Below are 27,075 nucleotides of genomic sequence, written 5' to 3'. Positions count from 1 at the left end.
AATTGCACTGCTAATGTTTAAAACTACCGAAAATCCCATATTTCCAATTTATCTCCTCCCTATTTCCAAAAATATGTGCAATCTAGAAACCCGAGTCATGCAAATAAGCAGCCGGAACAGTCGGCCAAGCATCAACCCCATCCAATATCGCCAACGCCATCCCCCCACTCTGATGAACCTGAATATGACAATGCAGCAAAAATGCTCCAGGGTTCACAACCTGATACCGCAGCACCATCCACGTCGGAATTATATTAAGGGGCGTGCCCGACGTATCTCTGATGGGCGGATTGACCAGATTGAACGAACTCGGAGTCTCAAGGATAGCCTCGGCAACAGTATCCCACGTAAACGTGCCATTCCCCTGTCCGATCACAAAATGTTTATTGGAGTGTTTATGAATCGGATGAGAAGGTTGAAGCGGCGTTCCAACTTGAATAATGAGATCAACCCATGTCCCGTTCTTCGTTCTAATTATCAGATCACTCGGTATAGCGGTCTGGTTAAAGAGGAGAGGCTGTGACTCTTCCAGTTCAAGATTAAAGCTTGAGTTCCCCAACGTCCATAGGTAAGACGCGTTGTAGTGGTCGATGTACAGTTTAAAGGTCTCATCTGCTGTAGAAGCGGGCGCGATAACTGGGAACGGGACTATAGTGGAATCGTCCATGAAAACTGTGTCTGCAGTGGCATTCAAACCTGACACTGTGACCCATGGGTTGGAGGGTCGCTTGAGTTCGGATTTACCCTCATACTGCATCGTGGCTGTTGTGTTGATAGTCTGTTGTGCGGTGCCGCTGACCATGCGGATTGTATACTCGCCCGGGGTCTTGTTCAGGGGTATAAGCACTGAGTAGCGGGTTGCAGAAGGGAGATTAATGGCGTTTACAGTGACGGGCTGGATATAGCGGCCGTCCACGGCATAGACGTACATGTCATGTTCGTCCACGGAGAATATCAAATCTAAGATTCCAGCTGCGCTGGTCAAGTCCCAGCTGACGTATTGGTCGTTTGCCTTGACGGTGAAGACTTCGTGGTGACTTTGAGATGGTGTGCATCCATAGAACATAGTCGGCAGTAGCTTACTCAAATCATGAGTGTAATTGCCTTGTGTGGGGACATTATCTGGTGGAAAGCATCTAGCAGACGGTCAGTGGAAGATTGATTATTACGTCTAAGTGGCTCTTACCCAATGTCTGTCAGTGATTGGTTACCTAAAACATATCTCTGGTTGGCAGTAGTGAGAGCGTCGAGTTCTGCAGCCGTGAAGCAATTCACGGAGCCTTTTCCGTTGATCAGAAGTGCATTCGCACAATATGAATCAACACCGGACGCTTCCTCCGCCGCCCAAATTTGTTCCGAGGCTAAAAGACGCCAATCCGACAGCAGTACTGGCGAGGTATCTTCTTCTGCAACCAGCATAGCCTGGAGCTTAGAAGAATCATTGGTAATCAAGCTGAAGGGTCTTTCTTCAGAGTTCGACGGTTTAATATAAATAGGCCCGTAAAGGCCATCTTCAAGCTGGCCTCGATGATGTGCGTGATAAAAATATGCACCGTACTGATGTGCGGTCCATCGATAGCGAAAGGAATCACCTTCGTCTATGGGGCGTTGGCTCAAACCAGGAACACCATCTGACCAAGGCGTGTTTCGCTGTTCAATGCCTAATGCCTACTCAGTGTTTCGGCTTCATTTTGGTACATGGATGAACCTACCATGAAAGTGCACAGTAACGTTAAAGGGACAGTCGTTTTGGACGTCGAATATAACTTCATCACCTTGCACTAGATCCAATGGCGGTCCAGGGTATTGGTCATTGACCAGGATCACATCTCTGGTGAAGCCCGCAACCTCTCTCTTAGCCCATGTGAGACAAATTGAAAAATAAACGAGCTCAGCCGAAGCCAATTGAAAGAAAAGCAGGGTTAAGAACACCCAAGCACTAACTGAAGACTTCATGAAGACCGTTAAGACTGCAAATTGGGATATAGATTGATCTCAATGTACCACAACATGTATGCGGACATGGTCTTGGTTATATACACGGCTTTGGTCATATAGAAGGGTCTCAAGAAGACAGACCATCTTAATCTGGCCTGAGATTCTCAAGGTTCACCCTTATGCGGGAAAACCGTCATAGTTCTTAGTAAAAACCCACACTGCAGCTGATTTTGTGTGCAGTATCCGATCCAAGCTGAAAGGATGAATAGGTTCCCCGAAACGAATCGGTGACCATGGGACCTTGCAGACTTGTCAGCAGGACCGGACAGGAGGCGGAGTTCGTCCGGTCAATCGAAAGTACTCATTATAGGACCGGGGTCAGGGGTACTAAGGTGGAGGCGCCACCAATCATAGGAAGCGATATTTCCCCAGTGTCGGGGTGAAGAGCGCATCTGCCCCGTTAGCCCTGGATCTGGAAAAAACGTAGATCTAAGATGAATGCCACCAATCTAGATCTCGGGTGGAAGTCAGCCCGAATGATAATGTGAAGGTGCTAGAAATTGCCATGCAAGGTGATGAAGTCAAAGCGCTGCTAATAACTCTTGTTCATCCAGGCAGGTGATAGACCAAATGCCTTCGTGGGACGAATCAGGTACGCCGTTTATGGGGGTACCTGATCCCTGGATACGAGTGAGACATCCTGTCTCGGCGTTCTGCATGTTAAACAACAGCCAACCAAGGTGGTGGGTCGTAAACAAAGAGATAAAAGCTGACCATTGACGAGGGCCGCGTAGTATGAGTCAATCAATCAGCTTCCGACGTAATTCCGGAATATTAATCGGGGGACCCGCTGTTTTAGTGCAGAGAAAGGCCCCACGCGTACGAAAAGTGGGTCCGCATACTCCATAACATGCATTGTGAGCACCAAAGAAACAATAATGACGCATCGGGGTGTGAACAAGGACGCGTGGTGGTGGCTTGATTGTAAATCGAGCTTCCTCCACGAGGATGAGGCGTGACACACCAATACTAAGAAACGCCATGTAATATAAATATGTATTCATTCTGTAGTAAAAAACCGATCTTTAATACTGTTATAGTAATGCTCGCAAAATGCAAAGAGATCATTAGACTTTTCCTTCTCAAGGCCGACTTGAAGAAATATCATCGCAAAAACATCTATCAAAATCCGACATTATCGTAAAATGCAGACCGGCCCTGCTGGGCATTCTCTGATGCAGGAGGTCCGTCCTCTTTGGAATGAAGGATGGCAATGGGATCTGAGATCCGTTGGCTGGGATCCACCCATTTCTCTTTTCCCTTGCCTTCATAAGCAGAGGGATCATCCAAAGGCAGGCCCTCCAGCTCAGGCGGCGTGAGTTCACTGTAGCTGTCGTTCAATCGTTGTAGGAACTCTGGATCGAAACCCATCTGGACCAAAGGGTCAGCAGGCCCCTCTGCAGGAGCAGAAGAGGCCGAAGCGTTGCCTGGAAGGCTACTACCCCAATCAGATGAAAATGCGGGAACACCGGCTGATATCATCCCTGCACTACCGACATAGCTGCCTGAAAGACTCCCTGTACCGGTAGGACCGGCAGAAGAGAAACCAGTTCCCGGGTATGCCGGACTCCGGAGACCAGGACTGGATACTGCTGGGCTGGGAAGGGCACCAGGACATACAGCCCTCGCTAGAATATTGGTCTCTGGTGGGGGATTGCGCAGGCCCCCATCAACGGCGAAGGGAGGTTGCAACCCAAGATCTGAGTATTGGATTCTGTCGTTGTTCACAACTGATTGGAGTCCAGTATCGCGCTTTAAGATACCTAGCCAGACAGGGTTGTCGGCACAGGTTTGGTTCCAAGGATCATCGCAGCCGTAAATGACTCGGCGGGCTTCAGCTTGTATCATCTGATCGGTAGGAATCAATCCGTCCGCGGTTTGATGACGAATGTACGCAGTGAGCTCGTGTGAAAGACGGTCATAGCAATTGGCATCATTAGGTACACTCAGCCTCGGGGTGGTCCCATCCCCTTGTGCTTGAACGGTGGTCCAAGGATTTGGTGAACGCCATTCATCGTCGATCATGTACGGTGGAATGGCATTTTCGACGCGCTCGAGGATATAGGGCTCGAAGCCCCAGTCCCCATGCCATTGGGACATGTTGGCCCCATTTTTGAAGTGGCCAGCGAGGTGGTCCACGCGATCTTTCCAAGTGTGCAACACTGATGCACAAAATCCACAGCGGGACTTGATATTGGTGATGCTACTCTGCCAGATCTCCATACAGGGTTGAAACTTGGCATTGTGCATGAGACGAAGGTGTTGATTGAGATGATCCTTCCGATAGAAAGTTCGTTCCTGGATGGACTTTTCTTGACAATTGAGATAGTTATGAGTTTCTAAGTGGTCCTTGTCAGGGTTGATGGCAAAGCAGAAGACGCATCGAAGTGTGCCATTCTCTTCAGTGACACCACCATGAGGAGAACATGTCCACTTGTCTAAGATCAAATGCATGGATTTTTCGTGACGTTGCCAATCGTACTTGGCAGCGAATGAATCAGTACAGAAAGTGCACTGGAAGGGACGAACAGCTCGAGCCTTCTGATGATTGAAAGTATTGACAGGCACCGATGCCTTACGGCGACGGCGGCGTTCTTTGCGATCCATTGATCCAAATGAAAGAGAAGATCGATGGGAGAATGCGGAAGCAAAGGAAAGGTCAGACAGGGATGAGTGACTAGAATCCAAACTACTTCCCGAGGCGGTATATCTTTTGTGGTCTGAGCTTGCGTGACTTGACTCATTGGTAGATCCAGGGCGATGGGCCCTCACGTGACCTGACTGGGATGGACGATGTTGACGGGACGGATCAAACGGCGGGTTTGCTAAGGCACGCGCAATATCACCGATAGTGGCAGGTTCGTTCTCGGGGGGCGAGTGTTTCCAACGTTCAATGGGAGTCATGAGCGATAAGTCTGTTGAATCTTGGCCAGGGATGTTGACGGCGCCTGGAGCAGATGATCCAGAGCCACTAGCTGGGCGAACCTTGCCACGTCGTCGAGCATTCGCGAGCCAATTGGCGATCTGGGTTCTTGTAAGGCCGGTGTTGTTCTTCAATTCATCTTTCTCGGTCTCGGTAGGATAAGGGTTATTGTTGTTGTCTCGCAGCCAACCCTTGAGAACATTGAGGGCATTGCGCGAGAATCTAGTAGTGCTGCTCTTGCGGGAACGCGGCTCTGAATCATCCCCAAAGCCACCGTATGACACAGATTTGAGTGCTCGTTTTCCAGTCAGGCCGCCTGTTGGGATGTAGGCATTCTCTGACACTGGATGTAATGTTTGAAGGAACTTGCCAGGAACTTTGGCATGGGTGAAACTGCATTCACGATAGAGGGAGATACAGCAGGTACAGCCATTTTGCATCACTCCACGCTTGGCAACAAAACAATCGAGGCCCATTCGTCGGCAAAAGTCACAGGGCTGTTCGGCGCGGAACATGGGGTAGACTCCGGTGTCCTGATCGGGACCAACGCCATCAGGTAAGTCTTGTTCGGCGGTCTCCGGGACAGGCGGGTCTTGGATAAACTCCAGTGATTCATCTTGGAGTAAAGAGTTGAAATTGACGGCCCGTTCCTCGGCGTCATCAAATTCAAGATCAACCGAAGCAATATCATCGCTCGGATGGTTGGATTCGTGAGCCGATGAGGCACCTTCAAAGTCGAAGTACTCCATGGCTTTACTAGAGACCCGGTCGTCTCGACCGTATATATTTCTTCAAGCAAATAATTTCTTGGGGTAAGAATACGTGGAAGGTTGAGAAAAGTCGGTCTGGGAAGGGTATCCCTGGTCTGGGGTAGAGCTGACTTGGTGATTAATCAAGCCCCGGGAGTGGAGTTGTATGAACCTTAGACCCAGCGTTGAATCGGGCCCTGGAAGTCCTCGCTAGAGGGCTCGTGCCATGCCGATAAGCAATCGGTTCAAAGTCGACTGTCAGTGGTTGCTTCGGCCGAGGCAGGCCTTTTTTAGCCGCTTAGAAAAAGTAAGGATCGGGCAAGCCGAGCAAATGAGAGAAGCTAGAAGAATCAAACGTCATCCATTTAACATGCGGGATAGACGAGACCGGAGTAAGAGAGAAGGTCCGCGAGTGATCAGGAAGACGCATCTGCACGCCCTTCGCATGTCAACGCCAAGCCTATCTGGGTTAGCGTGATCCAAAGTGGGGCACAAGGGCGTTCCCAATTAGGCAAGAATGATTCATATCCCCCGCGATATCGGAGGCTTATGGGGCTTTGTCTTCACGAATCAACTTCTAGATCAAATCAAGTGCATTATACGACTCCAAAGTTTTCCATATTGTTCTTTAAATTGAGTCCTAAATCAGAGATTCCAGACACTTATCGTGCCGTGATACATGTTTAACCTACAGGATCAGCAATCTCAACATAGAACAAGATGATCATTTTAGCGATTGCTCATGTGACATTGAGTACCCCGTATAGATCCATTGAAATTAGATTCTCTATAATGAAACGAGCCCAAGATACTATGTAGTTGATGACATGATATACTTAGATGCCAAGACTCGAAAAATTTTCACCGTTTGGTGCAGAATTTTCTTGATCCGATCCGACTTCAACCGGAACTCGGCTGGGTAAGAATGAAAGACCCGTGGGTTATCAAATAAGAACGCACATCCGAAGGGGGCTACCGGCCACATTGACCTTGGCCAGTATGGCATTATAAGAAGGTTCAAACGTTACCCTCCTCTCGGCATTAAAGATTGCTCCGAGCCATTTTCCAAATTATCTCAATAAAGCCGTGGTTCACATTTCAGATCCGTCCTATCGGATGTATTCCATTTGGTACTTTTCTCGAAGTCAATCACCCCTCAATCAACCATAATTTAAAGCCTGGCCTGAGATCATGGAAGGTCTTCAGGGGTTTAGATGGAACCTCAGAGAACTTATTCTCAGCCCTAGGATACACTACGCGCTACTTACTCAATGAATCGATGGTCAATCCACTTTGAAAGTATTTTCTCTTGTCTTTCGCTCATAACTAGAATCAGGTAATTGCCTCGCAGAATTCCAAGCCTATCAGTTCTCGCATGGTCTATTTCCTAATGAGGCAAGTGGATACTTGGCCGGGGGGTGTTATGGTGTAAATCATGGACACGTCAGTTGTTGAACTTTTTGTTAATGAACGAATCGTCTCTTACTGCTACTGATTTACGAAGGTGGGTGCGAGACTTGCGAATAAACTGATGCACATGTGGTGTCAGAATACCGTCATTCAAAAAACATAACTGCCTAAATAAGTATCGAGTATGGTCCTTAAAGAGAAACATGGGCTGCATGCTTGTCTCCATTTCTCTGTCGCCAGATTTCCACCTCACCACCTCCACGGATCACACCAACTCTCATAGTGGAAAGAAGGTTATGCGCCGCATTAGAATGGCTGTACACTCCGCCATTGAACAAAGCCGTTGCGTCCTTTCCAACCGCCGAACTGATCAGGATCTTGCCGCCGGGGTGTTCGTTGACAAAGCCTGTCACGTCGTGGATAACACCAGCAATGACAGTGAGAGATTTTCCGTTCTGTGTAGCAACCAAGAAATCATCCCAGGAGACCACGGGCAGCTGTTCGAGAGGAATGCCCCAGTCTAATTTGGCTCGCTTTTGGTCGACTTTCTTCTGCAGTTGTTGCACACGACCCTTTTCAATCTCATTTGCACGGAACTGTTTGAGATTGGAAGCGAGGCCAAGTCGCTTCCACATCCAGATTGACCACTTAGTTGGATCATATTGCCACCATTCAATAGCGTTACGGTAGTCCGAGGGAAACTACACCAGTCAGCAATGGAAATTGTTGTGCTCATTGAGGTTTATTCCTTACCTCATGGTGGAAATTATGATATCCTTCGCCCAGAGTGACCAGTGCAGTAAAAACGTGATCGCGCGGCGAGTTTCGGTCATCAAATGGCTAAATGGTTGTGAGCAAGGTGACAAATGACGAGCGGCGAGCAACAACTAACCTGTTCACCCAGCCAATGAGCCAAGGAATTGACACAGAATGTCGCCTGTTGAACAAATAGGAATCTCAAGATGCCAGCATATACCAGACCGCCCTTCCAATCGCCCCAGCCAAGCCCAGCCACAGTCATAGGGAACAACACCCCGAAAGCGAGTATGAACATGCCATAGTGCTTATGCTGCCACACCACGATCGGGTCCTGGTTCAAATCTGAGATATCTGTCCGGCCACGGTCCTTGGGGTTCTGCTTCATCACCATCCACATGAAATGGGAGTACCAAACTCCCTTCCGAACGCTATATGGGTCCTTAACGGTATCAGTCCATCTGTGGTGTGCGCGATGCTTGCTGCTCCACCAACGGATAGAGCCCTGGACAGCACCACTACCCACACAGGCAAGAAATATCCTCAAAGGCAGGGTTCTAAAATGAAGAATCATTTAGCCGTTAACGTTCTATTCCCGAAGTATTTGCTGATCACAATGGAGAAAGCTTACGCTTCATATGAACGGTGAGCCCAAAGACGATGATAACCAGCGGTGATTCCAAGAGCCGTCCAGAAATAATACAAAATGGCCCAGGCAGCTGTGGCAAGGCGCAACTCTGTATAAAAGGCAGCGACGCAGCCAAAAAGTGGTACGATGAGGATCAGAGTTGTATTGACCCAATTGACATGAAGGTACCAGTTGCTGAAGGTAAGAGGTTGCTCAGTGATATGTGGCCTTTGAGAATCAGGCTTCATACTGGCAGTGTTTTGCTTGGGTTTTGCTCTTCAATCTCGTTGTTGGGTAACAGGGTTTGCTAATATGTCTAGGCAAGGCTTCAGGAAGAGCGAAGTATGACAAGGGATTATCTGAGGAAAGTAGAAAAAGCTTTTCACTATTGTAATATTCTCAGCATATATCCTATGATATTAGTTCTAGAATATGCTCTGATCCTCGGTCGCATGTGCAATGACACGTTGTGCGGTCTCAATACCTTATGATGAGAATTGTTGAATGGTTGGGGGTAAGCTCTGGAGGATGCCGACCCATGTTTCGCCCAACCCTTCCAATGTACAAATGTTGGCTCCGGCTCTAGGACTGTTTGCTTTTTCAACACTCTAATACATCAGAAATGACTCAATGTGTAAATGTTGATTGGAACTATTTGTCAACATTGCAGGTTATTGATCAAGGGCCATTAAGGGTTTTCCAACTCCAGCCCCTGGGCCCCCAACTATGAAATGGTGGGACTATCGAAGGCCCGTACACAAGGTTGAAACCAACGCCGCACCTAAGATTAGCGAAACATAACTGGAAATGTCGAGTAAAGTGACTGTGAAAAACATTCGGAGCTCATTTCCAACCCTGATTTTCAAATTTATGACGTCGGCATGAAGCTTTGCGATAAGGGATGAAGAATATTTCACATTTCCTTTTCTTCGAGTGAAATGGGTCTCTTTCCTGCATTAACCTAATCAGCTACTTTCTATGTTTTATCTCTAACATTCAGATGTTCAATTGGGCTTGGTATGGACCGGGCGTTGCTAATCGACGTAGACGGGAAGTCGTTCAGGATTCACGAACGCGGGTAATACCTCCAAGGCTACATGTAAATGTGGATGAGCTTGAAGCGTTATGAGGTGTTTTACGTTTATCTAATGTCGGCATGACCTGCTATGTACACTTTCCATGAATTGTAGAATACTCTCTTCCAAGCTTCAGGTTTTACCATTTGTTTATCGGTTCAGTAGCTACGGAAGTCAAATGCTGCCTGTGAACCACCACACCACACCTTTGTCCATGACCCAGAATAAGCTATTTTGAAGCCGGAAAGAACAAGGTTGAATTGACCAACAAACTCAATACTTAATATTCAAAGATCAAGTGGGGCCTGATCTAGAAGCCGCACAGACCGCTCTTATCAGCATATCAGACGCGAGGACGCTAGCATGTGAAATCGGCGCATGCACAAAATGGCGAATTCTGCATGGTGCAGGTGCGCCGTTATCTGTCAAATTGCCCCAGCGAAAGAAAAGTCCCTTCTTTCATAATACCAATCCTACATTGAAACCGCCTCCACGCTCGGCACTCGATAAACTGGCCTTGTCCAAGCGCCCATGGAATACACACGGTTCTCGATTCTATCGCCCATCACAGCCACTATTCGGCGTCGGCTCCCTAGGCTCTATTCGTCTCACAGGGCTGACGCCGAAAACCAATCGAGCGGGGATCTGCAGCACGGACTGGTATCTTTTTCCGAGCCACAGCTGTCTTTCCATGGCCAGTCGCCCGAACTAGCTCTTTTGGAGGCGCAAAGACCGTCGACCGGTAGTGATAGTCTAGATTCTTTCGCGTCTAGATCTGGGGGTCGGATACCCCTCCATCTGAGGAGAGCGTATCACCTGTCAAGTATGAGACAGGGTCCGGCTTGCGGTGGAATAGGGTGGTTCCTGGTGAGGTTATGATCAAGCCATGGCAAACCTTCGGTTGAAAGTTACTTATGCCTCTTAGCGTACAACCTCCTGCGTAATGCAGGGTACGAGGCTCAACAACCTCAAGCTGATGGCCGTCTGGCACGTTCGCTGTACATCAATGCTCTGATGTATCTTCTAGATGCACTTCCCTCGGATCTTACAGCAGAGGAATCTGCCATGCTTCAATATCGTCTCCCAGATAATGTTAAGTCATCGATAGTGACATCCTCGCAGCCCTATGCAACACAGCTGGAAACCAGCATGTCCCCAAGGGCAATCCCCCCAGCGCGATCTTATCTTCATAGACTTCTTGCGTCCATAATTGTTCAGATCTTTCTCTTGGCCCGCTTTCTTCTGCCTTATTTCAGACTTCTGCTGCGCCAGGTCTATGAATACGAGCGGTCACACCGCATCACCCAACGAATTGTTATGACGACATTAGACGCGGCGGATGAGCTGGGGAAGAAAAGCGTCGATATCGGCTCAGCGGTCTGCAGATTCAATCAAGGCCGTGTTGGTGTAGCAGTTGCGAACCTTGCGAGCTGGTGGGTGGAGGGAATCGCAGGTGGAATATATGAAGGGGTTGGGGAGGGAATGATGCACATGGGTATATTGCGACAAGGCTTAGAATTTGATAGATTAGCATTGCAGATTGATGGGCGTTAAACTTTGATCCATTTTACCATTACATACGCATGTCACGAATTGATTCTTTACTTGGTGTAGCCATGTTTGTATACATCCGAGGTCCAGGATTGTCCCAGCAGTAGTCATTCAATTCCAGGTTACCATATTTCATCCAGGACAACATGACAAGCAGCTGACAAGAAGTGATACCATGATGAATATAGCACAAAGGTCCTCTAAGGACTTGCAAAAGTCCTTCAATTCGCCAGCGCCCTTGATCAATATCATTGATGTATGTAGTGTGGAGATCAGCGATAAGGCGGGCGATAAGCGACGTGTTGTGTTGAACTCCGCGGGATCTCCATCACTCTCCAGTTCCAACTACTAACCTGTGTTTTTACCATGTCAACCACCAGGTTGCCTTGTATTCCATCTATTCGGAAGCAGCAACTACACCTGGAGTTGTGAGTATCAGGCATATTCCGTTCAAATGAACTGTAACTGACCTCCTTTACAGCTCAAGCTTGCGACATGCCGCACCACTAGGGGTCTATGTGAGCCTTGCGCCTGGCGACCCAACTCTTTGGAGTGGTGTCATCTTCGTTCGCTCCGGTAAGTAGCAATTATAAAATGTTTGTTTTACCCACAGCTAAAACTCGGCTCTGCCTTGCCAGGACCCTACGCCTCCGCTATCCTTCGTTTCCAAATTCGCTTCCCAGATATCTATCCAGATCTGCCACCTCTCGTGACCTTTGCAACGGATGTCTTTCATCCATTGATTGTTCCCCTTACCACATACACATTCAGCACTAGCTCGACGAACGACGACCCGGTCAGCGCGACGGACGATGAACGGTTACCCCCCGGCGGGTTTAGCCTCAGACATGGATTTCCCCACTGGTTCGGCAGGGCCAAGCGAAGTGGACTTGCATCCGGGCCTTCATCACGGAATGTGAGCGGGAAAAGTACAGGCACTGAGACGGGGGAAAACACCAAACCAACTGCTCCGTCAACAGAGAACGATGTCTCCTCTGACGCCCCTGAAGCAACAGAAACCGAAGAAGTTGTGAACAGTACGGAAAGTCCTCACATTGCCCAGATACCCTCAGAATTTCAATTTGCAGAAGCAAGAAAGGTGGTCCCGGTTGCGGAACTTCTCAATTATATTCGCTCGACATTCGACGATGAATCTGTCCTTGACTCGTTACCCGTTGAGGTCGCCGGAAACCCGGGAGCATGGCATGCGTGGAAAGCACACCGCCGGGGAACTGATAGTTCTAGAAACTGGAAAAAGGGAAGTCCGCAGGCTCGGCAACCTGGAGATTGGCATTGGGATGGAATTTGGGCTCGGCGGGTACATGACGAGATTGAAGCCAGTCATTCTGACCCCATGTTATTTGGTGGCGCTACCCGTGGTGGTGGAGATGAGATGGTAAGCATTGTCCAGTTGATATAGTGAAACAGGTGCTAACCAAATTCAGATACGGTTTTCGCGGTTGGACGACGCTACAATGAGCTCAGTCAAGGAGAAAATGGAGTCGGTGGTTAACGTACATACAGAGCAATGATTCGTGCTTGCCTCAATATACCCAATTCTAGTCTTTTCGCAGTTGCATCGTTCCTGCCGAATATGAATATACAGACGGCTAACATCAACGAACTTCTATGCCTCTCATCCTTACAATTTGCTCACATTCTACCAAGATGACCAATATTTTATCCCTTGATTTTAAGAGCTCTGCATTGCTTATCGCATTGGTTCTTGTTCCTATCGTCGTCCTCTTTTGCGCCGTGGCCTTGATCCTTGCTTGCTCGCAGTACAGATTCACCCGACCTTCGTGGCTCCCACGGTGGTGTCGTTGCCGAGATCGTCGGGGGAAACAAAAGAGGCTTCGATCTAATCTGGGAAGTTCTGTGGGAAATCGAGAGACTGAAATCTCCGACGGAGCGCTCGAGTATGGACCGCCCGTCACTGGTCTCGAGCATGTCTAGGGGATTCGCGACCGAGGGTCCGGAACCACTTACGGTCAAGAGATGCAGCGTCTCACGAAGTCATAGTACCAGCTCGTCCTCGTCTTACCCAGAAATCCCCGGCCGAAGTTCATCACTCATTGGAAGCATGAGCGATGGCTCCTGTGGGCCTGTATCATCAACTAGAACGCCTTCTCTCAGCGATAGTCTCTACCGGATTGAAGTCGTGAAACCCCGCCAACATGGGCTACATCCACGACGAGATATAAATAGTTCTGAACTCTACTCGATGGATGACCCGTTCGTGGAGAATGTGACTGATCCCCGCTCGCTTTTCCAGCATGTTCCTTTGTTTTGCTAATTGATTCAATAGACTCCCAGGCCCACCCCCAAAGCACAGAGGCACTGGGCGCAGTATCCACAACTGGTCGTACGTTGGAGCTCTGGTTCATGGGATTCATCGCAGCTATCTCGACCGTCCAAATCTAGGAGTTACTGTGCTGAGTTGAAGCCCGCGGCCTCGGAGCTTCAACGCTCCCTATCGAATTCCGAGACGTCATATTCGTCTAACTTTCTACACCCCATGGATTTGCCCATCTCAGTTGTCAATGTGAGAGCAGCCGCAAATAGAACCCATATTGGAAAGGAGGCTACATCATTATGGACTACGGTAACTGTCTCGGCCGATGTTAGTCCTACGCCCTTCCCGGGAACCTCGAGTGTTGCTCCCCTGGACATAGTCATTCTTCTTGATGCTCTGTGAGTGCTCAGCACTCTCAAGCCTCGATGAAAGCTAATTGTATGAGTTTGCAGGCGTCAACCATCAGTCGATCTTATAACGCAGACTACTCTTGGTTCATATATTCTCGCCTCTCACCTAACATACAATCACGACAGGATTGCACTGGCCTATGTTGGCGGAAAGGCCAACCAGGGGTTCCAGATGTTGCTTCCACTGGGATTCTACCCGATTGAAGCTATTCGGTCTGCGCTGAACACCTTTTCGCGGCGCCAGTTGATCGACAATGAAGCTTGTTTAAACCTTGGAGATGTCTTTCAACGAGCTTCTAATATATTTTCGCATTCTCCTCGTGCAGCATTTTGCCATTTGTTCTTCGTCTCCGCAACGCCACCGGGGCACCTCCTGGTGCCTTGGATTGACCAAGCGATCGGCTTCCATACTATCACACCCCACGCATGCCTACCACTAGACAATAACAAAAGTCTGGCTGGCTGGCATATATCATACACCGTGGGGGAGTCTGACACGGGCCCCAGAGAAACCCATTTCATCCGCAGGATTGCTCGAGTCGTTAGACAATTGCGCACCGGAATACGCACTGGCTGCATTTCTGATTTGAAGATATCTATCGTCTCTGCACCTGGGTGCCAAATCCAGTCACTCTTCGAGAACATCACCTTAATGTCTCTTCGGCCCGGTGAGACGTGGAGCATTCCGGTTCAAATTCGTGTACCTGGTGCATTCAGGCAATCATCCCAAATCGCACAAAATGCGCCTTCCCAGCAACACCCCTTGATCAACGAAATGATGAGTCGAATCAATTTTCTGCTGCAGGATTTCTCTTCCGATGAGATTACACAGCCTCTCCTGACTGCGCATGTAAGCTATCAACATTCGTTTTTACCAGCGCCTAGCACAATTCATGTCGACACTCATCTTACTGTTATTCGACGAAAAGAAACTGAGTTGAGCGCCCCTCGAGGTTGCGTGAAAGTGAGCATGGCAAGCAGTGCGCAAGACAGTGACTTCAGTCCTAGCTTGAGCTCCTAGTCGATGCGGACTTGAAATCTCAAGCTTGTCTTTTTCCACCGGTTACTAGTATATTGTTATCAGCTTGCTTTCTGGTGTGCCATTGTATATATTGCTGAACCGTCTAGTTACAAAAGAGTTGCTTCAAACGGCTTCAATGTTTAAGTTCGTTCAGGTCTATTGAGTCAAAATGGTTAGGACCTAGTAGGCCCACTGGTCCTTGATCATGTAGTCGCAGCAAATTTCGTCGATCCAGTAGGCTTACTGATCTCTCTAGCAGCAATCACGTCAAATCCGAGGATAGACATTTCCTGCCTGGCGCCAAGTCTCCTTAATGAGATCCGCGCACTTCTCACCAATTCCGTAAGCCGGCATCTGGGCATGACCTCCATGCAAAGTCGGCATGACACTACAGTCAGCCACACGGAGACCAGTTACACCCCTGACCTGCAGTTTCTCATCCAAGACAGCCATAGGGTTATCCTCTCTCCCCATTGCACATGTACCCGCAGCATGATAACCTATGACAATAATCAGTATCCACAACCCAAAACCAAAAACCGTTATACGAAACTTACAGGTCGTAGCATGCTCCTTGACATAAGGGACCCACTCCTCCCTAGTCGTATAGGTATGATGTTTCAAATTCGAAGGCCAAGACCCCTTAACAATATCCTTCGTCCCAGCTCCCTTCATGATCACCTCATTACCAAATCGGCAAGCCTCACTAAGCAGCAACATATCCAACGGGTCATCCAGATAGTTACAATCAACAACAGGATTATCCAATGGATCAGCCGACGTAAGCGTAACAGAGCCGCGCGACTTCGGTGCAAACAATTCCGCAATCATTGAGAACGCATGCTGGTTGTTACCCGGGAACTGGTCATACTGCTTCGGTCCACCGTAGCACTCTGTCGTGAAAAATTCGATGTTCGGTTGGTTCGGAGCTAGACCCATTGGATCGCGGCCTGGGAGTCGGGGTGCATTTTTCCATAGGGGTTCGTTCTTGAGTCGCTCGTCCAATCTGGCGAAAGCGAAGATACCAAAGGGGAATGTGGATAGGAAGCCTGTTTTCTTTTCTTTCCAGAGTCTGTAGGTGTTTTCAAAGTTGTCGCCGTGGTAGACGGCGTAATCATTTGTCAGGCCTGCTTTCTCAGTTTCATAGAACATGAAGACGATCTGTTGGGTTAGCTTTGTTTATGTTTTGCTTTTGGTGTTGGGTACTTACTAGGTGGTCCAAGAGGTTCCTTCCGACTCCGGGTGATTTGACTGTGATTGGGATGCTGTGCTTTTCTAACTCTTCCTTAGGGCCGATACCCGAGCGAAGGAGAATGGCAGGACTGCAGTATGCGCCTCCGGAAATGATGATTTCCTTTCTGGCGAAGAATGTCTTGCTTGTACCATCGTTCGCTTTGGTGACAACACCCGACGCGCGGGTCTGTCCGCCTTGTTGCTTGAAAATCACTTTATCAACGGTTGTATCGGTGGTGATCGTTATGTTATTGCGGTGGTTTTTCCTTGTCACAAAATCGGCACCTGTTGTTCGGAGGCCTTTGTATACTGTTCGAGGTACGTGACCACATCCTTGGGCGACGTCGCCGGTACTAAACATGTCGTGGTGTAGAGGCATTCCTTTTGATTCCAATGACTGGAGTATCAATTCAGAGATTGGAGCTAGGTCGTGGGGCTCTGTATGGAGAGGCCCAGAGTAACCGTGGCTTTTGGCATCAGCCTTGTGCCACGGCTTGGGGTGGAATGTTTCGGCCTGTAATTATAGTTTAGCCTCTACTCGTAATGAAAAAAGCGGCTTCTCGATATCTTGTACCTTTCTCATGTACTTGAAAAATTCCTCTCCTCCCCATCCTTCCAAACCCCAATCATCGTAATCCTGCTTGGCGCCGCGGATGCAAAGAGTGCCATTGCAACCACTGCATCCACCGAGGAATCGACCACGACTCAACTTGACCTGACGGTTGTCGACACCCTTCATAGGGGGAGTAACAAAATTCCAGTCCGTCTCGGAGTCGAAGTTGTTCGACCATCTTTTCGGGGTTAGCGACGACCTTTTTCCCACGGCTTAGCGATCACTCACCCTCCTGCCATGTGTGTGTTCTCCAGGTCCTTATTGTGTTGACCAGCCTCAATGAGCAGGATCGAAATCTCTGGATTTTCAGCCAGACGAGCTGCGACAACACACCCGGACGTGCCGCCACTACCTCATGTCAGTGATGTGTCTTCTATTGGTAGATTTGCAGGTAGCATGCTTACCCACAGACAATATAGTCATAAGTACTTTCGCTCGGAGCCGCCATAATAAATGAATCGTGGGAGGGTAATACAAGAAGTCCGGATCTCAGCAACAAATTCCCTGGCGATTTTCGCGTCTTAAAAACATTTGTACGACTATGCTGATGTACCAAGCCCCTCTCTGCGGCCCCTTGGCGGAGCTTTTAGCTCGGGAGGCGGTCGTCAATTCCGCCCATCTGCATAAGAAGGGTGACCCAAGGACATTTAACCGAGGCTTTGACAGCTTTCATTGGGTTTGGTGACTGTTAAGGCAACGGGGGCGGAATGTTCATAATTAGATCCCGATACCCCGCACGCACCGCCCAACTCTATATTTCATGTTCACCAATCAAATTCCAGTGAACTCTAATTTCGCATGGAACGATCCGCGATACTCTCGATTTTGGATCTTCGTATCTGGGGTCTGGGGTATGGGGAATCGATGATGTCGCTCTTGGTGAACTTTTTGTTTTTAAATATGCGGTGTAACCACGCGGGATCGCCAAGGTAAGAGCTTGTAAAATTGTTCCACATTTATTCAAGCTAGTCACTAGGTGCATACTATTGGGATGACTGTGACGCCGAAAAATTCGCCAAGGCTGGTGCTGCATCTCGATTTTGCTTACGGTCCCACACTGGATCGCCGTCATCATCGAATTCCGCCCACTGGAAGAATGTACAACTCTGTTTCCCAGGTGTGGTACCGGCGTAGCACATCCACATATACCTCCCACGATTTTCTTGCTTGCGCTGTGAGCATCGTAGAATTGCATGTGTCCCACAACGACAACGTGGCGTAAATCGAGGATGGAGGGTATCACGATACCAGCGATAAGTAACATTGATGCGACGATTTCCTGCGAGAGGGTGCGGGGAGATATTTTGAGCAGGTGCTATAGCGTGCTTCCATTCCTCTTGCATCTCGGCATGCATTATCAAAAGTGAATTATGTGGAAGGTGGATGGAGATTTGACCTTGGGCATCTGCACGCGCAGTGGACGCCTTGGACGATTTTGCTTTTGTAGAAGGTGAGCTAGCGTTTTGATCGTCGTTCGCTTCCGCAGCTCCACTTTCCCCATCTTCATCTTGGGCGACGATCCGGCGGACACGGAATTCTCGTTCCACGCCTAAACTCAGGCTACCAATTATTGGGTGTGGCCCGAGATAAGTTAGCTCATCAGCATGATAACCCACACTCTCCGTAGGTCCGTCGTAGCAGTTCACAAAGGCTGCATTCGGTCGCCACTGTTTCGGTGACTGGTATTTCAGCTTCTTTCCGTCTGGGTATACGTTTCGAATCCGATTTTGAATTTCTTCGTTCACGATGCGCTGCACTTTCCGGGAGACTGCACGTAGCTCTGGTGTTGCTTGTCGCACATTTGACCGATATGTGCCGCCGTACGTGTACTCTGATGTTTGTTGTTTGTACTCCTCCGGCGTAGAGACATATATGCATGCCGTATGCGGGCTTTGCACCGTACGGTTGAAGAGTTGAAATTCATACCTGGAAAAGTGCTCTGACTCTTCCAGGAGCTCCGTCAAGAGCACATTCGCTTCTTCTGGAGGAAGAAAATTGTGGATGATTGTACAGGGTGTATTGACCGCGACGTCCTCGGGAGAATAGAGATGCAGAGTCTTTCCTTTCTGAGTAGCTAAAGGTTTGATATCTTTCATCGGGGTGAGAGATCCATCTTTGGATTTCGTTAGGACATGGGAGGACAATGACGTTTGAACCCCGAGAGATGACCCAGGAGCTACTCGTTTTCTTGATGTCACGCTTCCCGTGGAGCTCTTTGATAACAGCAAAGAGGAGGCGTCTTCAACCGATCCATCACAGGAGACAAGAAAATCAAGTAGATCATCTTGTTCAACCTCCGGGTGTAGTGATATGAGAATAGCTAGCTTAATGTCGGTCGACTCTTCACCGTCGGTGTTGATATTCTCGGGAACGTCACCACCCAAACTTCTCTGCTCTGGCTCCGACAGCCTTCGCCTTTTTTTGGAAAGAAACGCATCCATCGATCTTAGATTCCCAACGCCACGGTCCTGTTCAGCAACAATGCAAAGTGAACAAGTGAGGATAGAGAAATGATTGATAAAGTTGACGATAAGGCCCTTATCAGCACATGACTCACATCAAAGTGACCAATGGCATCACAGATTCAGTATCTAGCATAGTAGAACACCAGAACAAAAAAGAAAAGTTAGAGTATTCAATAATTGATGTGGACTTGCTTTTCCAAATTTGATTTTAAAGAGCCACAAACATGTCGTTATTCGTAAATCCATTCTAACGAAGTTACAAACTGCTCCATTTCCCTTTTCCAAGGTATACTCGACCCTCGCGATGATATTCCACCAAACGTTTCAGCTGCCTTAGTCCATCGAATACTTCAAGGAGCGCAGGTAATGCCACCATAGTCCAGCCCCGGTAGTTCCCACGGTATTCCCCAGTATGATCAAATTGACTGGATTGCGCCGGACATGTCTCTTGCCAACACCTTGAGTCTGGGTAATTCTCCTCAACTAGCTTAACCCAACACCGACCCAGATCTACAGATTTTTCACTCATCGCACATGACTCAAGTATAGCTTTTAGGTTCGCCAGTACCTGGTCGTCAATCATTAGGCAGACTCGGAGTCGACTGGGTAGCTCTGTGGATGGGAGAAACAATGACACTTTATAGTCATGAAATGCCCGACGGACCCCATCTTCATCGAGACCATTGTATTTTCCGTGGGCTGTGAATATTTTGGAGGAATAGCTTTTTATCAGTGCGTCAAGCTCCTCTTTTGAGCCTGTGAGCGTTTGACCTAGGGATTTGCTCACGGCATTATTCAAACAGCGCAAGAAAATAGGAATTATGTGTTTCGTTTCAGGTGTATAGCAAGTTCGATAGATGAGTGGGCCCCAGCTGAAAACAATCAAGTCGCGTATGGGGCCTGCCGGAAGCGCTCGAAGGCCTGGGGATGTACCGAGTCGAGTGACTTCCTCTTGCAAGAAAATGGCGGCCGGGGAAGTATACTCCTCTGTATCGGACATGGTGGGCTTTAAAAGTTCCGATGTTGTCTCAACTGGTTTTCTGATTTAAAAAGACTCATATTCATCGTGTTGAAGTCGGTAGGTTTTATCCGAGTGGAATGCAGTCATGTCGTGTAGGTGCAGAATCCAGACCATGGTGGCGTCATATCCTTTACCAGTTGCTCGATGCATGGTTCCGAGTTCATAGCGACCTGATTTTTGACAGGCCATTGGAATACACTTGGGCTTTTCATATGGGGAAGATCGTATTCTCAGGGTTAAACCTTCTATCACTGGCTGGACTTTTTGAGGTGTGGGTAGTTGACGTCAATGATATGCAGGGTCTCAGTAAGCAGACTACGGCTATAACAGGAACCTGACCATTATATGGTCGGCGCAGTTACAACGCATATTACAGGGATTATTGTATGAGGACTTTGCTTCAATGCCAAATTCAATGATTGCGACAGCTCCCATTAGCCTGAGGAACGTGCAGGTGTGGGCATTATGTGAAGTATACCGAGCCTTGCCCAGCCCGATAAGGCGATAAGGATCCGGTAAACCTCGGTCCAGCTCAATTGATTCCCCCCGCAGTCGTTCATTCGTTCCTTTCTCATAAACGCGTTGAATGTGATACGACTTTCTTATCGTGATACCCTGAATATTCATTTCTGACCTTTCTTTGACGCGTTTTTTTCTGTCTGTTCTTTCAAGTGATTGGGCGCTCCCCGAATCCACTCCTCACCATGCTGCAGTTCCGCACGCAGGGCTTCAACGGGACGGCCGTCAAATACTCTCCATTTTTCGATAATCGTATCGCGGTCGCGAGCTCTGCCAATTTTGGGCTCGTTGGAAATGGTCGGCTCTGGGTCTTCGAGTTAACAGCCCAAGGGATTCAGCCTATGAAATGGTGAATACGCGCCCAGGAACACTTGTGTGAATCTGTGATTTTCAACAATAAACACTAACCATCTGGCATGATTATCCTATTAGGTTCGCCACACAAGACTCTCTCTATGATCTGTCCTGGTCGGAGATCCATGAAAACCAGGTCGTTACAGCATCTGGTGACGGCAGCATCAAGTTATTTGACTGCACAGTCAACGATTTCCCTGTCCAGCAATGGAAAGAGCACAATCGAGAGGTGTTCAGTGTGAACTGGGGCCCAATCGAAAAAGACAAGTTCTGTTCCAGCAGTTGGGACAATACCGTACGCATCTGGTCACCACATCGCCAGCAGTCCCTCCTCACTCTCCCGATCCACTCCTGCACCTACTCCGCAACCTGGTCCCCACACAATGCCAACCTCCTCTCTTGCGTATCGAGTGATGGTCATGTGCGTCTATATGATTTCCGCACTCCCGCCTCTGCCTCAAATCACCAAGTCATGACATTCCGCAACTCTACACCGCGGGGCACACCCGGCTTAGATAAACTGCCACCCCACGCTACCGTCCCCAACGAAGTTCTCACCCAAGACTGGAACAAGTACCGCCCGAACGTGCTCGCAACAGGTGGTGTGGATACTGCAATTCGGGTATTTGACATTCGGGCCTGTGAACAAGGTGCTGCGACAACCATGGTAGGCCACAACTATGCTGTCAAGAAAGTAGCCTGGTCACCACATCTCTCCAGTGTTCTACTGAGTGCTAGCTACGACATGACCTGCCGGGTATGGAGTGACAATTCAGAAGCGGTGCCGGCCGGTCAGGAACTAGAGTTTACGCGCTCGGGTCCAACACTTGGAAGGGAGCTGGGCCGGATGGCCAGGCATACGGAGTTTGCAACTGGTATCGACTGGTGTTTGTTTGGAAGCGAGGGCTGGTGTGCAAGTGTTGGCTGGGATGAGAACCTTTTCGTGTGGGATGTTCGAGGATCAATGTCCTAACTGTGATGATTTCATTTTATTTGCCTGCATCTAAGGCCGTTCTTTAGCTGATACCTCGAGGGATTATTATTCTTATCCGCAGACCATTTTTATCTGAGGTCTCTTCATCTGACACTTCAAAATACATATTCTTATAGCATTCTATCACGAAGTGCAACTAACCTTAGGAGGCCGTCTTCAAGATTTTTATGTGATGTATACGGTTCGTTAGTTTGAATTGTCTCCTCTTCGTAGACTCGATCTATCTGTTCACTTAGCCGAATCCAAAATTCCAAACTCTTCTGCGGATTCTGATTGATGATGAAGACATCCCCAGGTTGCAAGCCGAGAAAACCATGCTCAACGAGATTATTCCCAGATGTTTCTCTCGGCCAGGTAAGGGCTCCTTGGAGTAATTACCCGCAGGTGTCCAGCAGTGCAGCACTACAATCAGGAAAGGACTGGTGGCCTGGGATAAGAAAGCTCTGCGGGGCTAAGAGAAGAGCGCGTTCCCCTGCGTGCGCATTCATGTAATCTCTTACATGTCTACTGCAAAACAAAGGTCAGTTGTGAATCCAACTCATGATGACGCCCCGTTAATGCAGTCTTCTTTATATACATAATTCCCTCTGCTGCTCACGGGTATAAGGTATGCGATTCCGATGAACAAGCCCTCACTCCTGTCTCCCACATTATCACGGTCTTTGTCCATCACTTGGGCAAAATATCACACAGTCTCTGCGGTTACTGGACATAGTAAGGCAACGATTGTGAAGTTGAAGGTCCCGTTTACTGTGGGAATAGTGACCGTTTCGATATTCGTTATCGGTAAGGTGACCATGGACGCGACAGACATGTCAGCACTTGGCAAAATCGTAACAGCTGCCAGAAGTGTCGCATCGGGATAGGTAGCAACAGGGGTATTTCCGGAGTACCTATAACTCCTCAATATGATGCGGTCGTGCCAATCCACTTCTTTCTCGTTCTCAAAGCCTCCCGTATCTGCACTATGTGGGACCATCTTACCATGAAATGAGCTGCTCGATTGACTTGTAGGCAATCTTGCGGATGAAGATATAGATGAAGAAGAAGATGAGCAGGACGATCTCCATCGATAGCACCCACAGAAGATATTTGACGGGGCATTGGAAGAAGCGATCTAAGAAGAGGCTGAAGACTGCAGAAAACATGATGTTTTGTGGGGCAGGATGGGATAGACCAAGAAATAGAAAATTTGAGCCGAAGGAAGAAGTGAAAAGGACCATTGTTGCTCTTGAAGTTACTGTGTTGATGTTCAGGTCCATTGCTTAGGGGAAGAGCAGACAGTGCTCTTTCCATTTTGCATCAGAAACACTACGGCATTGCTTAATGCCTTTGCCTTTCGTTTTGTCAATTGTCAGTGCATGTTAGGAAAGCGAATGACTTCAAGCTAGAAAGGAGACTGTGTATGTGAATCTAAGGTCTAACTAGACGACAGTCCGCCAGACCGCTTTATGGAATATATACAGTTGCTCGTCCTAGTCTCCACTTCTAGTATACCTGCCACCACTGATAGTTCTACCGAGAACATTTAGCTCAAAAATGCTTGGTCTTCTCCCTGAATGTCCCTTGAATCTGGACCATTTGACGCTTGTGTTTTAGCAGCTACATACCAAAGACTTTTCCAATGGCTCCGTTGGATTTCCTTGTTGTCAGCTTCAATTCTAGCTCAAACTTTCGGATAAATATCCTTGGACTAGCCAGTTGTCCCAGCGATTCGATGCCTGACAGGTGCTCGTGTGGGGCGTGGCGATCAGCCGGAAGTTCGGCTACACGACCACGTAATCGGGACGCGTGATGAGGTGCTACGATATCGTCATCAGCTCCCACTCAGAATCCAGGATTATCCAGACAATCAGATCACGATACAGAATTATCGCGATAATCTTTGCGCGCTTTAGCTCCCATGCAACTGCCCTTTTGCTCCTCAAGCTATTTAACTCCATGGTATTACTTGGGCTCGCTGCATGAACGATCTAGGTACATGTAGCCCCGCATTGTTTAAAGACTAATCAAATCACACTAAGCACCATATCCACTCAACTGCCAGCTGATGTGTATACAGTGTGTACCCCGCACAGTTTAGATATCGGGTTATCGGCAAACGTGACATTGGGGAAATGTGCAAGCCGGACAACCAATTGCGTGATTTATAGTCCCGATTCTTCGGGATTATATGTACCACTCCTCTATCAGCAGATTTACTATAAAAGGAAGTAAATCTGGCCGGTTCCATAGCCTCAGGTTGTGCTTCACATTATCTACCATCATGGCTCCTATCCCTGGCGATTCGCTGCCTGTACGCCCTAAGCCTAATAACGAGCAGCAATACCCTGCACCTCTCAAGCTCAGCGGTGCTTTAGATCAACATGAGTTTGAAGAAACAACCCCAGTGATTGGTCGTGAATTCCCCAAAATCAATATCGTCGATGATATTTTGAATGCACCAAACGCAGATGAGCTGGTGCGAGACCTTGCTATCACGAGTAAGTGTTCAAAATCATCTTGGAGTTTTAAATGCTAACCTATGAACTAGTCTCCCAGCGTGGTGTGGTCTTTTTCCGCGCCCAGAATAACCTCACCGATGCCCTCCAGAAGGAACTAGTACACAAACTAGGCCAAGCAGCCGGTAAACCCGCCGACTCAACGCTCCACATCCACCCGGTCCTAAACAACACCAATGAATTCGGCGTTGACGACGCCCAAGTCAGCACAATCAGCTCGCTATCCCGCAAGAAGATGCACCGCCACGATCAACAACGCAACAGACGTCGCTATGACTCCGCACAATGGCACTCGGATATCCAGTTCGAGCCCGCACCGGCAGATTACACCTCTCTCCGATTAACCCAGCTCCCCAAGACCGGTGGTGATACGCTCTGGGCATCAGGATATGAGATGTATGATCGGTTCTCAACGCCGTACCAGAAATTCTTCGAGAGTCTTACTGCAACCTACACCGGCACAGGCTTTATTCAAGCCGCAGAGAACGATCCCAAGAATGTATTTATCTACACTGAGCCACGCGGCAGCCCGTTGAATGTCGGGAAGGAGTTGTCTACTGTTCATCCTATTGTGCGGACGAATCCAGTTACTGGGTGGAAAAGTATTTATGCTGTTGGGCCTTTCCCGAAGCATATCAATGAGCTTAATCCAGAGGAGTCGGATGAGCTTTTGAAGAAGTTTTATACCACTATTACTGAGAACCATGATTTGACGGTGCGGTTTAAGTGGAGAAATGAGAATGATATTGGTAAGTTGGATTTATACCGATATTAGTTTCGTGGTTAATTGCTGACTGCTCTATTCTAGCTATCTGGGATAACCGTTCTGCTTTCCACACTGCTACTTTTGATTATGAAGGACTTGGAGAGCGATTTGGTCACCGTGCCGTTGGTATCGGCGAGAAGCCTTACCTCGACCCCAACAGCAAATCGAGGACTGAGGCTCTTGCTGCCGAGGGCGCTTGAGCTTATAAGACAGGCAGAATTGTACATAAATATGTCTAAGCTAGCTGGAGTTTCTTAAAAATGACTTCCATAGTTTAATTGATCAGCCACAGCAACTAAGCATCACGGTCATTGCATTTCGTAATTTTATGTCCAACGCTAAGAATGCCTGTAATATGCATTAGACCCGCTCACATTTTACCTGTCATGCACGACTATGTCTGCTTAAACAGCGCCTCGGATTCAGATCGCTGCGTATATGACTGCTAGCATGACCCATAGGTCGTTTGCCTTCAGATTATGCATGCCAAAGTGGCATGCATGACCTAGTGCGCAATGCAGTCGCGCAATCTGAATCGCCGCGGCGGACATTGCATCTCCAATGAGAAGTCCTTCAAATGATAAATAGGTTCCACCAATTTAACCCAATCTGCGCTCGGTCTTGCCGCGCTCCTGTTCCCGAACAGCAGCGATCTCCTCCTTGGAAGCGTTAACAGCAACGTGAACCTGGTTGAAGGGGTTCTCTTCGCTCTTCTCGAATTCCTTGCGGCAGAGGTCCATGCGCTGCTGTCGTCGCAGGCCAGGGTTCTCCTCCTCAATCTCGGGCAGTCGACGGGCTTCGAATGCAGCGTAGGCGGCCTTGAATCGTCGCTCGGGGTGTCGCTCAACCTTGGTAGACTCCTTGCTCGTCAGGGACAAAGCATCCAGCGCATTGTCAATACCGGAAGCGTTGAGGGAGGTTCCCTTCTTAGAGGGCGCATCATCCAGCTGTGACAAATCGAGACCACGGTTCTTCTTCTGTGCGGTCTTGGCTCCGGCACCCTTAGGCTTGGAGGGGGCAGCAGCTTCTTCCTCGGCTATCAAAGCATCACGCTCGGCCTTCTTGCGAGCGGCTTCGGCTTTTTTGGCTTCGGCGTCCTCCCTATCAAACAAACATTGTGTTAGCCATTGATCTCTTCATTGGCAAAGAGCACAGTTCATACTTCTTAGCATTGCTCTTGGATCCCTTGGACCATTGCTTTTCATCCTCTGCAGCCTTCTTCTGGTCCTCAGCGGCCTTCTTCTGAGATGCGGCGTCGGCTTTCTATTCCATCGTTAGCATATTCTGGCGCGTTAGAGGCAAGGATGGCGGGGGCGGGGTTATGTCAATACATACGCGAGCGTTGCCAGCGGCCTTCTTGGAGTTCTCTCCAGCTGCTTTCTTGCCACCCATATTGTTAAGGCTTGTCCTCTGTTTAATTTGCTGTATTGATCGGAGAAAACGGGCAAGTATGAAGAAGAAAAAAGTGGATTGCTGTTCGGTGATCTGATCCGCCTGGTGATTATGCCGGTGCCGAAGCGGGCGGTGTCTCTGTGACTAATCTATACTTCAGCATGAACAGGTGCGTCATGTTTATTGTTGAGTCTGGACTCTGAAAGCCCCTTGGAATGCATGTGAAAGTAGTTGCTTGCTTTTATTACTGCGTAGGCTCCTTTTTTGATCTGATAATCAATTCATTAAAGCCAGCGCTAAGCCTTGTTTGTTCGTGGCGTGGTTATCGTCCCTTTATGCCTGAGGATCTAGGTGTCACTTCCCCCAATGCGTCGTTTGTCATCATTTAGCTCCACCTGA

The 27,075-nt window shown here is 48.5% G+C and overlaps 12 protein-coding genes across 12 annotated transcripts; 4 read left to right on the top strand and 8 right to left on the bottom strand.

Annotated features, from left to right (window-relative positions):
• Window positions 1-82: 82 nt before the first annotated feature.
• N7503_011958 (Laccase abr2) lies at window positions 83-1,956 on the bottom strand (the record flags this gene model as incomplete). The annotated part of the gene is made up of 3 exons (XM_057071504.1): window positions 83-1,136; window positions 1,187-1,661; window positions 1,713-1,956. 3 exons carry the CDS (start codon window positions 1,954-1,956, stop codon window positions 83-85), a joined length of 1,773 nt encoding a protein of 590 aa, XP_056918115.1.
• A 1,164-nt stretch (window positions 1,957-3,120) lies between these two features.
• N7503_011957 (putative homeobox and C2H2 transcription factor) lies at window positions 3,121-5,670 on the bottom strand (the record flags this gene model as incomplete). Its single annotated transcript, XM_057071503.1, has 1 exon — window positions 3,121-5,670. The coding sequence occupies one exon, from the start codon at window positions 5,668-5,670 to the stop codon at window positions 3,121-3,123; it is 2,550 nt and encodes an 849-aa protein (XP_056918114.1).
• A 1,601-nt stretch (window positions 5,671-7,271) lies between these two features.
• N7503_011956 (acyl-CoA desaturase) lies at window positions 7,272-8,712 on the bottom strand (the record flags this gene model as incomplete). Its single annotated transcript, XM_057071502.1, has 4 exons — window positions 7,272-7,781; window positions 7,834-7,920; window positions 7,973-8,393; window positions 8,468-8,712. 4 exons carry the CDS (start codon window positions 8,710-8,712, stop codon window positions 7,272-7,274), a joined length of 1,263 nt encoding a protein of 420 aa, XP_056918113.1.
• Window positions 8,713-10,071: 1,359 nt separating this feature from the next.
• On the top strand, window positions 10,072-11,907 carry N7503_011955 (uncharacterized protein; the record flags this gene model as incomplete). The annotated part of the gene is made up of 8 exons (XM_057071501.1): window positions 10,072-10,200; window positions 10,314-10,407; window positions 10,466-11,035; window positions 11,280-11,347; window positions 11,503-11,519; window positions 11,573-11,667; window positions 11,730-11,818; window positions 11,869-11,907. The coding sequence occupies 8 exons, from the start codon at window positions 10,072-10,074 to the stop codon at window positions 11,905-11,907; spliced, it is 1,101 nt and encodes a 366-aa protein (XP_056918112.1).
• A 32-nt stretch (window positions 11,908-11,939) lies between these two features.
• Window positions 11,940-14,818, top strand: N7503_011954 (Ubiquitin-conjugating enzyme E2; the record flags this gene model as incomplete). Its single annotated transcript, XM_057071500.1, has 7 exons — window positions 11,940-11,955; window positions 12,072-12,487; window positions 12,537-12,592; window positions 12,874-13,326; window positions 13,400-13,456; window positions 13,516-13,785; window positions 13,840-14,818. 7 exons carry the CDS (start codon window positions 11,940-11,942, stop codon window positions 14,816-14,818), a joined length of 2,247 nt encoding a protein of 748 aa, XP_056918111.1.
• Window positions 14,819-15,085: 267 nt separating this feature from the next.
• On the bottom strand, window positions 15,086-17,112 carry N7503_011953 (GMC family oxidoreductase; the record flags this gene model as incomplete). The annotated part of the gene is made up of 6 exons (XM_057071499.1): window positions 15,086-15,318; window positions 15,376-15,979; window positions 16,029-16,565; window positions 16,626-16,842; window positions 16,893-17,012; window positions 17,069-17,112. 6 exons carry the CDS (start codon window positions 17,110-17,112, stop codon window positions 15,086-15,088), a joined length of 1,755 nt encoding a protein of 584 aa, XP_056918110.1.
• A 535-nt stretch (window positions 17,113-17,647) lies between these two features.
• On the bottom strand, window positions 17,648-19,105 carry N7503_011952 (putative CUE domain protein; the record flags this gene model as incomplete). Its single annotated transcript, XM_057071498.1, has 1 exon — window positions 17,648-19,105. One exon carries the CDS (start codon window positions 19,103-19,105, stop codon window positions 17,648-17,650), a length of 1,458 nt encoding a protein of 485 aa, XP_056918109.1.
• A 606-nt stretch (window positions 19,106-19,711) lies between these two features.
• On the bottom strand, window positions 19,712-20,129 carry N7503_011951 (uncharacterized protein; the record flags this gene model as incomplete). Its single annotated transcript, XM_057071497.1, has 2 exons — window positions 19,712-19,741; window positions 19,794-20,129. 2 exons carry the CDS (start codon window positions 20,127-20,129, stop codon window positions 19,712-19,714), a joined length of 366 nt encoding a protein of 121 aa, XP_056918108.1.
• A 725-nt stretch (window positions 20,130-20,854) lies between these two features.
• On the top strand, window positions 20,855-21,996 carry pex7 (putative peroxisome biosynthesis protein (Peroxine-7); the record flags this gene model as incomplete). Its single annotated transcript, XM_057071496.1, has 2 exons — window positions 20,855-21,018; window positions 21,102-21,996. The coding sequence occupies 2 exons, from the start codon at window positions 20,855-20,857 to the stop codon at window positions 21,994-21,996; spliced, it is 1,059 nt and encodes a 352-aa protein (XP_056918107.1).
• A 706-nt stretch (window positions 21,997-22,702) lies between these two features.
• On the bottom strand, window positions 22,703-23,165 carry N7503_011949 (uncharacterized protein; the record flags this gene model as incomplete). Its single annotated transcript, XM_057071495.1, is given in 2 exon segments — window positions 22,703-22,982; window positions 23,002-23,165. 2 exon segments carry the CDS (start codon window positions 23,163-23,165, stop codon window positions 22,703-22,705), a joined length of 444 nt encoding a protein of 147 aa, XP_056918106.1.
• A 1,118-nt stretch (window positions 23,166-24,283) lies between these two features.
• N7503_011948 (TauD/TfdA dioxygenase family protein) lies at window positions 24,284-25,484 on the top strand (the record flags this gene model as incomplete). The annotated part of the gene is made up of 3 exons (XM_057071494.1): window positions 24,284-24,500; window positions 24,551-25,267; window positions 25,327-25,484. 3 exons carry the CDS (start codon window positions 24,284-24,286, stop codon window positions 25,482-25,484), a joined length of 1,092 nt encoding a protein of 363 aa, XP_056918105.1.
• A 399-nt stretch (window positions 25,485-25,883) lies between these two features.
• On the bottom strand, window positions 25,884-26,676 carry N7503_011947 (DUF1014 domain protein; the record flags this gene model as incomplete). The annotated part of the gene is made up of 3 exons (XM_057071493.1): window positions 25,884-26,385; window positions 26,447-26,547; window positions 26,620-26,676. 3 exons carry the CDS (start codon window positions 26,674-26,676, stop codon window positions 25,884-25,886), a joined length of 660 nt encoding a protein of 219 aa, XP_056918104.1.
• Between the last annotated feature and the right edge of the window lie 399 nt (window positions 26,677-27,075).

Source organism: Penicillium pulvis (assembly GCF_028828015.1).
Source record: "Penicillium pulvis strain IBT 33274 chromosome Unknown scaffold_8_segment0_segment0, whole genome shotgun sequence".
NCBI lineage: Eukaryota > Fungi > Ascomycota > Eurotiomycetes > Eurotiales > Aspergillaceae > Penicillium > Penicillium pulvis.
Note: the sequence above shows the minus strand (reverse complement) of the source record. Positions and strands in the feature narration are given on the sequence as shown.